This window comes from Dendrobates tinctorius, unplaced genomic scaffold (genome assembly GCF_039654945.1).
Source record: "Dendrobates tinctorius isolate UK_male_01 unplaced genomic scaffold, ASM3965494v1 ptg000040l, whole genome shotgun sequence".
Classification (NCBI taxonomy): domain Eukaryota; kingdom Metazoa; phylum Chordata; class Amphibia; order Anura; family Dendrobatidae; genus Dendrobates; species Dendrobates tinctorius.
Window position 1 is genome coordinate 29,398,260 of NW_027361708.1, and position 12,364 is coordinate 29,410,623.

General features: G+C 45.2%; 1 protein-coding gene across 2 annotated transcripts in view; it reads right to left on the reverse strand.

Moving 5' to 3' along the window:
* Window positions 1-1,756: 1,756 nt before the first annotated feature.
* Window positions 1,757-12,364, reverse strand: part of LOC141088713 (protransforming growth factor alpha-like) — a 33,954-nt gene continuing 23,346 nt past the window's right edge. For both annotated transcript variants that reach the window (XM_073574895.1, XM_073574896.1), the window contains exons 5-6: window positions 8,459-8,517; window positions 1,757-1,920 (exon numbers count right to left, since the gene is read on the reverse strand). In XM_073574895.1, the coding sequence (XP_073430996.1) occupies window positions 1,913-1,920; window positions 8,459-8,517 (67 nt within the window). In that variant the 3' untranslated portion in view covers window positions 1,757-1,912. The remainder of the gene's footprint in view (window positions 1,921-8,458; window positions 8,518-12,364) is intronic.

Consider the following 12,364-nt stretch of genomic DNA (forward strand, 5'->3'; position numbering starts at 1 on the left):
CATAGTCTCCCTGCATTGTGGTGGTTCACCAAAACTGGACAGCTCCTGGGTGAGTATAATAAAACTCGTTTTCCGTCTCTTTTAGGTTACATCGGGGGCTTATCTACAGCATTACAGAATGCTGTAGATAAGCCCCTGATGGCGGTGCCGACAGCTGATAGTCGAAAAAATAGGTGACAGATTCCTTTTAAGTGGAAGAAGTTTGGGACCACCAGAAGTCTTCCTAGACCTGGTTGTCCAGCCAAACTGAGCAATCATCGGAGAAGAGCCTTGGTGAGAGAGGTAAAGAACCCTATGATCACTGTGGCTGAGCTTCACAGATGCAGTAGGGAGATGGGAGAAAATTCCACAAAGTCAGCTACCACTGCAGCCCTCCACCAGTCTGACCTTTATGGCAGAGTGAGCCAACGGAAGCCTCTCCTCAGTGCAAGACATATGAAAGCCCGCATAGTTTGCTAAAAACACATGAAGGACTCAAAGACTATGAGAAATAAGATTCTCTGGTCTGATGAGACAAAGATAGAACTTTTTGGTGATAATTCTAAGAGGTATGTGTGGAAAAAACCAGGCACTCCTCATATACAATCTCAATAATGAAACATGGTGGTGGCAGCATCATGATATGGGGGTGTTTCTCAGCTGCTGGGACAGAATGACTGGTTGCAATTGAAGGAAACATGAATGCGGCCAAGTACAGAGATATCCTGGATGAAAACCTCTTCCAGCGTGCTCTGGACCTCAGCCTTGGCCAACTTCCAACAAGACAATGACCCTAAGCACACAGCTAAAATAACAAAGGAGTGGCTTTAGAACAGCTCTGTGACCATTCTTGACTGGCCCAGCCAGAGCCCTGACCTATAAACCCAAATGAGCATCTCTGAATATCTGAAAATGGCTGTCCACCAACGTTCACCATCCATCCTGATGGAACTGGAGAGGATCTACAAGGAAGAATGGCAGAGGATCCCCAAATCCAGGTGTGAAAAACTTGTTGCATCATTCCCCAGAAGACTCATGGCTGTACTAGCTCAAAAGATGCTTCTACTCAATACTGAGCAAAGGATCTCAATACGTATGACCATGTGATAGTTCAGTTTTTCTTTTTTAATACATTTTCAAAAATTTCTACATTTCTGTCTTCTGTCTTTTTTTCAGCCAAGATGGGGTGCAGAGTGTACATTAATGAGAATCTTTTTTTTTAATTTACCAAATGGCTGCAATGAAGCAAAGAGTGAAACATTTAAAGGGGTCTGAATAATTTCTGTACCCAATGTAGTTCTGCAAGGGCTCAAGACTTGTATCATGTAAAGTAACTGAATTTACTGTGAATAAATTTGCTTTAACTATAGACATCAGGTTCACAGTCTGAATTTTGTAACAGCTAATACTCATCTTGTTGACAGCAAGAATGTTCAATGCTAAATGCTCTTTTTCTCTGAAGAGGCAATTTGCATATTATTTTCCCAGAGGAGCATTGAACGGCGAATAAGCCTCCTTGCCTTGACAAGCCAGATCTGGTATGTCCAGAGCCTCTCACCTAGCCAAATAAGTTCTCATACTTTGCACTGACGAGAGCCAATAGCTCAAAACACTGTGTCTGCAAATTGAGATTCTGATTTGGCTTTTATCCTAAGTCATATTACAAGACTCGTTAAAGGGTTGATTGTGACTTGTAGGATTGCTACTACCAACAGGTGGCGCTGTAGAGTTCAAGTCTTCTTTTTCTCAGAAGAGGCAATTTGCACAATGCTAAATATTATCCGTAATCTGTAGCAGTTTTTATTATATATACAAATAATTTATACATTTAATATTTTATAATAAGATTATATTAAATATAACACAGGAAGTTATACTCGTCAGCCTTCTCCTTGTTTAATAATACGGTTGGTGGAAATCTTCTTTTTCAGATTTAAACATCTAGAGAAGAAAAGAAACCAGTGTAAAACAGAGCTTCTAAAGCAGTAAGCGCAGATCCTTAAGGCTGGGGTCACACTAACCGACGAGAAATACGGTCCGTTTTTTACATGCGTAAGGCCGGTTTCACATTAGCGCATTTTATGCGCACGCACGGCCGGGGGTAGCTCCGCCCCCGATCCGGCTCTCTGCCCGGCGTGCCCGCCCCTTGCCTGTAGCGCCGCCTCCTAGCGGACGGCGGCGCCTGCGATCGGCGCACCCTATCTTTAGCATAGGGTGCGCCGATCGTGCGCAGGTCGTGCGCTAGTTGCGCTTTGACCTGAGCTGCGCACTTTTGACGGTGCGCCGTGCGCGCCAAAATCAAACTTTTCGGATTTTGGCGCGCACGGCGCACCGTCAAAAGTGCGCAGCGCAGGTCAAAGCGCAACTAGCGCACGGCCTGCGCACGATCGGCGCACCCTATGCTAAAGATAGGGTGCGCCGATCGCAGGCGCCGCTGTCCGCTAGGAGGCGGCGCTACAAGGAAGGGGCGGGCACGCCGGGCAGAGAGCCGGCTCGGGGGCGGAGCTACCCCCGGCCGTGCGCGCGCATAAAATGCGCTAATGTGAAACCAGCCTAATACAGAGAAATGTCCCCTAAATAGTGCTCTGTATGTCATCCATTGTCAGGGTGTGGCCGCGTATTTTTCCCATGTAAGCATTCGTATGTAATCCGTATGGCATCCGTATGCTGAGATTTTCTTGCAGGCTTGCAAAATGGACATATAATGGAGCCTAATGACAGGTTTAATCTCAAATGAAAGAATAGATATATACACATAGAATACATATATACACTCACTGGCCACTTTATTAGGTACACCTGTCCAACTGTGTGTTAAGACTTAATTTCTAATCAGCCAATCACATGGCGGCAACTCAGTGCATTTAGGCATGTAGACATGGTCAAGACAATCTCCTGCAGTTCAAACCGAGCATCAGTATGGGGAAGAAAGGTGATTTGAGTGCCTTTGAACGTGGCATGATTGTTGGTGCCAGAAGGGCTGGTCTGAGTATTTCAGAAACTGCTGATCTACTGGGATTTTCACGCACAACCATCTCTAGGGTTTACAGAGAATGGTCCGAAAAAGAAAAAAAATCCAGTGAGCGGCAGTTCTGTGGCCGGAAATGCCTTGTTGATGCCAGAGGTCAGAGGAGAATGGGCAGACTGGTTCGAGCTGATAGAAAGGCAACAGTGACTCAAATTGCCACCCGTTACAACCAAGGTAGGCAGAAGAGCATCTCTGAACGCACAGTGCGTCGAACTTTGAGGCAGATGGGCTACAGCAGCAGAAGACCACACTGGGTACCACTCCTCTCAGCTAAGAACAGGAAACTGAGGCTACAATTTGCACAAGCTCATCGAAATTGGACAGTAGAAGATTGGAAAAACGTTGCCTGGTCTGATGAGTCTCGATTTCTGCTGCGACATTCGGATGGTAGGGTCAGAATTTGGCGTAAACAACATGAAAGCATGGATCCATCCTGCCTTGTATCAACGGTTCAGGCTGGTGGTGGTGGTGTCATGGTGTGGGGAATTTTTTCTGGGCACTCTTTGGGCCCCTTGGTACCAATTGAGCATCGTTGCAACGCCACAGCCTACCTGAGTATTGTTGCTGACCATGTCCATCCCTTTATGACCACAATGTACCCAACATCTGATGGCTACTTTCAGCAGGATAATGCGCCATGTCATAAAGCTCGAATCATCTCAGATTGGTTTCTTGAACATGACAATGAGTTTACTGTACTCAAATGGCCTCCTCAGTCACCAGATCTCAATCCAATAGAGCATCTTTGGGATGTGGTGGAACGGGAGATTCGCATCAGGGATGTGCAGCCGACAAATCTGCGCCAACTGTGTGATGCCATCATGTCAATATGGTCCAAAATCTCTGAGGAATGCTTCCAGCACCTTGTTGAATCTCTGCCACGAAGAATTGAGGCAGTTCTGAAGGCAAAAGGGGGTCCAACCCCTTACTAGCATGGTGTACCTAATAAAGTGGCCAGTGAGTGTATATATATACTTTATATATATACATGTCATTGAGACACTCACCCCCCTTTCCTGGTATGCATGGTCCCCTCACCCACCTATCCTGGTATGCATGGTCCCCTCACCCCCCCATCATGGTATGCATGGTCCCTTCACCCCCCAATCCTGGTATTCATGGTCCCCTCACCCCCCAATCCTGGTATGCATGGTCCCCTCACCCCCCAATCCTGGTATGCATGGTCCTCTCACCCCCCAATCCTGGTATGCATGGTCCCCTCACCCTTTTCATGGTATGCATGGTCCCCTCATCCCCCCAATCTTGGTATGCATGGTCCCCTCACCCCCCTTTCGTAGTATGCATGGTCCCCTCACCCCCTTTTCATGGTATGCATGGTCCCCTCACCCCCCTTTCATGGTATGCATGGTCCCCTCACCCCTTTCATGGTATGCATGGTCCCCTCACCCCCCTTTCATGGTATGCATGGTCCCCTCACCCCTTTCATGGTATGCATGGTCCCCTCATCCCCCCAATCTTGGTATGTATGCTACCCCTCACCCCCCTATCCTGATATGCATGGTCCTCTCACCCCTCCCTATCCTGGTATGTATGGTCCTCTCACCCCCCTATTCTGTTATGTATGGTCCCCTCACCCCCATTCCTGGTATGCATGGTCCTCTCACCCCCCTTTTCCTGGTTTGCATGGTCCCCTCACCCCCCTATTCTGGTATGCATGGTGCTCTCACCCCCCTATCCTGGTATACATGGTCCCCCTCACCCCCCTTTCCTGGTATGCATGGTCCCCTCACCCCCCAATCCTGGTATGCATGGTCCTCTCACCCCTCCCTATCCTGGTATGTATGGTCCTCTCACCCCCCTATTCTGGTATGTATGGTCCCCTCACCCCCATTCCTGGTATGCATGGTCCTCTCACCCTTTTCCTGGTTTGCATGGTCCCCTCACCCCCCTATTCTGGTATGCATGGTGCTCTCACCCCCCTATCCTGGTATACATGGTCCCCCTCACCCCCCTTTCCTGGTATGCATGGTCCCCTCACCCCCCAATCCTGGTATGCATGGTCCCCCCACCCTTTTCATGGTATGCATGGTCCCCTCATCCCCCCAATCTTGGTATGCATGGTCCCCTCACCCCCCTTTCGTAGTATGCATGGTCCCCTCACCCCCTTTTCGTGGTATGCATGGTCCCCTCACCCCCCTTTCATGGTATGCATGGTCCCCTCACCCCTTTCGTGGTATGCATGGTCCCCTCACCCCCCTTTCGTAGTATGCATGGTCCCCTCACCCCCTTTTCGTGGTATGCATGGTCCCCTCACCCCCCTTTCATGGTATGCATGGTCCCCTCACCCCTTTCGTGGTATGCATGGTCCCCTCACCCCCCTTTCATGGTATGCATGGTCCTCTCACCCCTTTTGTGGTATGCATGGTCCCGTCACCCCCCTTTCTTGGTATGCATGGTCCCCTCACCTCTGTTAAACTACACACATATAAAAAAAAAAACATTTATATTCACCCTTCTTTCCTGTGCAGCGCTCTGACACGTTCTGCTGGAGGCCGGGGCAGTAGTGCGGCCGTAATCGCACATGCCTATAGCGCTGACTATAAAGGCTTCGGACAGAGTGACGCTTAGCGCGTTATATTATAGATATGTATTCTATGTGTATATATCTATTCTTTTGTTTCTTTATTAAACAGGTCAGTGTGATTTTACTGTATCGCGCCCTGAATTGCCAGCTTTTGTTAAAGCACACCGGATGCGTATTACTTGCAAGTCACACATCTGGTCCGTGTGTAATGCGTTGTTTTTGCGCACCCATAGACTTGCATTGGCGTATTTCGGCCAGAATACGCTGACAATCGCAGCACGCTGCGATTGTCATGGACCGTAAAATATGCACGAGAAATATACGGCTGATGGGAGCAAACCCATAGAGAATTATTGGTCCGTATTTAATGCAAGGTTTTTACGCCTCTCACTCGTCCGTATTTCTCTCTAGTGTGACCCCGGCCTAAAGGAGATGTCTGGATGTCTTGCCATAGTCTACATGTCTACACACACTCTATATAACTGCATACTTGTTAATTCTCACAGTGTGCACACTGCGTGTTGTAAGGATTCTCTGTTGCTGGTCATATGACCACAAGTATGCAATTTGCATACTTCTGGCAACATTTTGCCTAGACATGTGCGACCTCGCTCAATAGTCTTGCACTGAGAGAGGCCGTACACGTCTAGTTGGCACATGACCGCATGTATGCACATCATATACTTGAGGTCACGAGCCCGCCCCTCCTGGCAATGTCACCGGAGAATCCTGACAGCATACAGTGTGCACACTGTGAGGATTCACAAGTCTGCACAGAGGCACAAATTCATGAATCGCATACACCATTTTAATGAATTTGGTGCCAAAAATGTAAACTAATATCAAAAGACAAAAAAGGAAAGTGACTTAAAAAAGCAAATTCAAATGATGAAGTGTGTTGTGACTAGAGATGAGCGAATATGTTTGGCTCCCTGATTATTTGACAAGCTATAGCGCTTACCGAATAAGCTGCAGAGGGAACCTGGCCTCCTGCAGCTTATTTTAGCTGATCGGCACCGCAGCTGCATGTGTCCCGGCTGTGTCACAGTCACAGCACATGCATGGAGAGCCTAACAAACATGCATCAATTACTGCATGAATGCGGCGTGGCATGGAGGCAATCAGCCTGTGGTACTACTGAGGAGTTATGGAAGCCCAGGTTTCTTTGATAGCAGCCTTCAGCTCGTCTGCATTGTTGGGTCTGGTGTTTTGTCTTCCTTTTGACAATATCCCATAGATTCTCTATGGGGCTAAGGTCAGGCGAGTTTGCTGGCCAATCAAGCACAGTGATAATGTTGTTTTTAAACCAGGTATTGGTACTTTTGACAGTGTGGACAGGTGCCAAGTCCTGCTGGAGAATGAAATTTCCATCTCCAAAAAGCTTGTCGGCAGAGGGAAGCATGAAGTGCTCTAAAATTTCCTGGTAAATGGCTGGGCTGACTTTGGTCTTGATAAAACACAGTGGACCTACACCAGCAGATGACATGGCTCCCCAAACCATCACTGATTGTGGAAACTTCACACTAGACCACAAGCAGCTTGGATTGGGTGTCTCTCCACTCTTCCTCCACTCTTTGGGACCTTGATTTCCAAATTAAATGCAAAATTTACTTTCAACTGAAAACAACACCTTGGACCATTAAGCAACAGTCCAGTTCTTTTTCTCCTTGGCCCAGGTAAGACGTTTCTGGCGTTGTCTATTGGTCATGAGTGGCTAGACACAAGGAATGCGACACTTGTAGCCCATGTCCTGGATACATCTGTGTGTGGTGGCTCTTGAAGCAATGACTCTAGCAGCAGTCCACTCCTTGTGAATCTCCCCCAAATTTTTTAATGGCCTTTTCTTAACAATCCTTTCAAGGCTGCGCTTATCCCAGTTGCTTGTGCACCTTTTTCTACCACACCTTTTCCTTCCACTCAACTTTCCATTAATATGCTTGGATGCAAGGAAGAATGGCAGAGAATCCCCACATCCAGGCGTGAAAAACTTGTTGCATCATTCCCACGAAGACTCATGGCTGTACTAGCTCAAAAGGGTGCTTCTACTCAATATTAAGCAAAGGGTCTGAATACTTATGACCTTGTGATATTTCAGTTTTTCCTTTTTAATAAATTTGCAAAAATTTCTACATTTCTGTCTTTTTTTCAGTCAAGATGGGGTGCAGAGTGCACAATAATGAGAAAAAAAATAACTTTTTTGAATTTACCAAATGGCTGCAATGAAACAAAGAATGAAAAATTTAATGGGGTCTGAATACTTTCCTTACCCACTGTATATGCTCCAGCCCTAGTGTATTCTATGTGATGTATTTGCTCCAGCCTCACAGTCTCCTATATGATGTATATGCTCCTGCTTCATTGTCTCCTATATGTTGCAAATCTTTTGCAAGTATTCAACGTGTGTACATATCCTAAATATATTCATGAGTATCTGTGAGTTTTTGATGCTGCCGATTTTCTGCAGTGTTTCTGAACCTATTAGCTAAACTAGGCTACTTATGTTTTTTAGTGCGTTTCTTGGCATGTGTTTTTAGCACTTTTTTTATGCTGTCCTTTTTTGTTCCTTTTTATGTTTCATAATGTAAATTCATCTGTTATGTTTCTAATTCTTTCTGGTATTTGGCTTTGACAAAACGTTTTTGATGCAGTGGGGTGCAGATTACATGGATTTTAGTGTGTTACTGCACAGAATGAAATACTGTATGTGTACAATAGACTCGCCAAACCATTAAAATAAATGGTAAGCTTGTTGAAAGCGAATTTAAAATGTTTCATGTGAATATTAGTGCAGAATTTATACCAAAAATGTGTAAAAAGTAAACTCTTTGTGAAAATACCCTACAGAAAATGTTTCATAGCACTTTCTAGCTGCAAACTAAGAATTTCATTGCTATGTAAAAACTTACCATGGACATCAATAGTTTTCAAAAGTGTAAGCTTGCTGAATGCCTCTCTCCTACACAAACTGTAAAAGAGGTTGCGTGATCACATACAAATGTTAGACATTATGCACACTACTGAATACTCAATGGGATTTCTCATTTTAGAGAGCTGTAATGTTATGACCTTAAGTGCCTTTGGGGTTTCTATATCTTCTTATGCCTTTAATTCCATTGTCAAATCTAATATAAATATGGTAAGATATAAAGCAATATAAATCTGCAAATTTCATGAATACTTTGTTGCATATTTAACCTATATACAAACCTATTGCCAGTTGCTTACTGACCTGTTAGGGCAGGCCCACACATATTCTATTCACCAAGAGAAATTCAGAATTCCGTATTCTCAGCAATCACTTACTGGGCTGCCGGCTGTAATTTCGCTAAAATTACAGTTTTTTCTGCGGCAGAGCTACGAGTTCTCTCAATGCTGAACTCTGTATAACTCCACTCACATCACTGCTTTCTGTGTGCACTGTGCATGGGCAGAAAGCTGTCAATCAGTGGTGGGGACGGGGTTATGTGGTGCTTATGGATATAAAGAGCTACATTGCAGCAACTACTACAACTCCGGTGATAATCTCCTGTTGGTAGAATAGTAATTTTATCAAAACTACAGCAAGCAGCTCAGTAAGTGACACATCACTGAAATCAGGGTCTGTGTCACGACTCATTTTTATGAGTTGTGACAGCTCTGGTTATGCTTTAATTTAAACGTGGTTTTTACTTTTTGGCCAGAAAGGGTTAATGTCAGTTTCCTTGCTGGCAGCGCTGCGTTGCTGGTCAGCTGAGGTGGGTGGTGACCACGCCCACTATCGCTTAAATAGCCACATGATGCATAAGCTGACTGTTAGTAATAGAGTTTTTCTCTGGAGTTGTTCTCTGGTGCTATCAGCTGCTTGAGGTCCTGGTTCCGTATCCTCTGCTGTGCGGACCTTGCAGCAGAAGCTTGAGCTAAGTTTTTCATTGTTCCTTTCCGTGCCTGTCTCATGTTTGTCACTACCCCCTGTGTTGATCCCATCTGCAGTGGTGATGCTAGCGTCCTTGCTGGCTAGTGGACTAGCCAGGGTATATTAAGGTGACAACTAGGGACTAGGCACGTGACAACAGCGAGGGAAGGACCCGCATAGGGCGTTAAGGGAGCTTAGGGATAGGCTCAGGCTGTGTTAGGAGGTGCCCCATCCCTCGTTCCCTATTGTTAGGGCCTTCATCTCACTTTTTCCATCCCGTTGTGCGTGTTGTGCCATCCGCTGTACTGACCCCTGTTGGGTCGTGACACTCTGTCTCTGCATCATGCTGCTCTCACATTAGATGGTAAAAACCTAATAACAGATTCCCTTTAATGTGTATACTGTCAGTGGCTTACAAAGAAAAGATGGGTGAAGATTAAACCTAGCTTGCTTTAATGGTGTTGGGTTTTGCCATCCAAGACTAAAGTGTAGCAAAGGGGATGGGAAATTAGGGCTGGATCCCATATGGTCTGCCTCTGTGGTACTTATAGTACTGGTAGAAAAGAAGGAGACAAAAAAGTGCAAATAGGGTCTTATCCCAAGGATTAATTTCAATCCCTGCAAGAAAACTGCTCACCTGATGGTGCAGAGTAAGAGTGTGTAGATGTCAGCTGCTGCAGATCCACAGGTCAGCAAACCTGACCTCTCAGAACCGTTATTGTAGAAAAATGTGGATAAAATCCGCGCTGCTGTGGCAAAAGATGGATCCAGATATATTGGTATACACTCTGGTGGTTTATTCAACGCGTTTCAAAGCTCGTGGCTTCTTCTTCAGGAAATAACCACAGAAAGATGTGACAAACAGTGCTGTTCTGTCGCTTATATACATTCAGAATTCAAATATCGGCGGCAAAAAATCTTCAGACATGTGACATATAGAGTCAAAGTTCGTAACGTAGTAATACAGGAAAAAAGTTATTTTCAACATATACATGAACTATTAGGCTATGTGCACATATAGCGGAACTCTCGCGGAAGTTACCGCGAGAATTCCGGAATTCCTTTCCGCGGGAAAATCGCATTTTAAATTCCCGCGATTTTCCCGAGGAAAAACTAGCGATTTGCAAGTGTAATTAGCTTGCAGAATACTAGCGTTTTCCAAGCGATCTGCAGCATCGCTTGGAGAACTGATTGACAGGTTGGTCACACTCGTCAAACATAGTGTTTGACTAGTGTGAACAACTTTTTACTACTGAGGCTGCCTATGCAGCATCAGTAGTAAAAGATAGGATGTAAAAAATAATAAAAAAAATAAAAAATATTGTTATTCTAACCTTCCGGCGTCCCGCGCAGCCTTCCCGCCTCTCTCCACGCTCCCGGTCCCAGTAATCCTTTGCACGAATGACCGCGAGACTTCGCGCTCCCGCGACGTCATCGCGAATGACCGCGAGACGTCGCGCTCCAGCGAGATCTCTACGTCATCGCGGTCATTCTCGCAAAGGATTACTGGAATCGGGAGCGTGAAGAGAGGCGGGAAGGCTGCGCGGGACGCCGGAAGGTGAGAATAACAATATTTTTTATTTTAATTCTATTTTTTACAGGGATATGGCACCCAAAGCCTGGAGGACAGTCTCCTCTCCTCCGGACCGTGGGTACCATCCACAAATGTTCTGCTTACTTTTCGCATGGTGGGCACAGCCACATGCGGGAAGTAAGCGGAACAATGCAATCCTATGGGTGTGGGATCGCTGCGATTCCGCTAAATTAATGAGCATGCTGAGTTTTTTACCGCAAAGCGATTCCGCCGCGGAAAAAAACCGCAGCATTAGCACAGCATTGTGGAATCCCGTAGGATTGCATGGGATGCTTATTTTTCGTGTTTTCTCAGCAAAATCGCGCGTTTAAAACTGCCGCGAAAAAAAACGCGACATATGAACTCAGCCTTAGTGTCATAATTTGAATTAATAAACCAATCTGATAAAATTTCATTCATTCTGAACCCTGTGGTTATTTCCTGAAGAAGAAGCCATGAGCTTTGAAACATGTTGAATAAACCACCAGAGTGTATACCAATATATTTGGATCCGTCTTTTGTCACAGCAGCGTGGATTTTATCCACATTTATCTTCTATAACGGTTCTGTGGTAATTATGGTATTTTTTGGGTGTGTTTGCAGAAGCAAAAAATTGATCTAATTTGATGTTTTTGTCCATGAGAATAAAATGAGGTTGGTTGAAAATTGCTTTAAGGGAGTAATCCTATTTGAGAGGGATTTTATTTTGTGGGATTTATATGGAGGTTTTTGAATATTTTTGGATAAAAACAACAGTCACATACGGTCACCTTTGGAAATCCCCTCCACTACTCCTATAGTGAGGGTGTCCTCCAGGCCCAGAGTGAGCATACAGAGCTCGAAAGGCTGCAGAAGAGACCTCTTCTCTGTTCTAATAACACCCTTCCAGTGACTGCTACAGACACAAGTACAGAAAATCACAGAAAGGCAGGTATGTGATTACGGCGCTAGTCTCCCCTATATGTACCGTAATACTTCTAGGTGAGAATAGTTCTGCAAAATGGCCTCCTGTAGCGTTTAGATCATAAAGAAAAGTGAAGAAGCTCTGTGCCCTTTAGACTATGATTGGCTGTATAGAAGGGTATAGAAAGTCGATGTGTCCTTACACCGCTAAACCCGCTAGTCATTTTAGAACCAATTAAGTCTTCGCCTTCTGCTACTTTGTTATAGAAACGCTGGGGGTCTTCTGGCATGTCACTATTATGGGGACATAGAGGATCCTTCTTCATTCCATAGTCCAGAAGGAGAAAGTAGTAAAGTGGGGCTTACTTTTTGTGTAAGAAATTTGTACAAGTTCCTCATAGACAAAACATGAAAACTGTTTGTGGCACATAAAATAAATCGGGG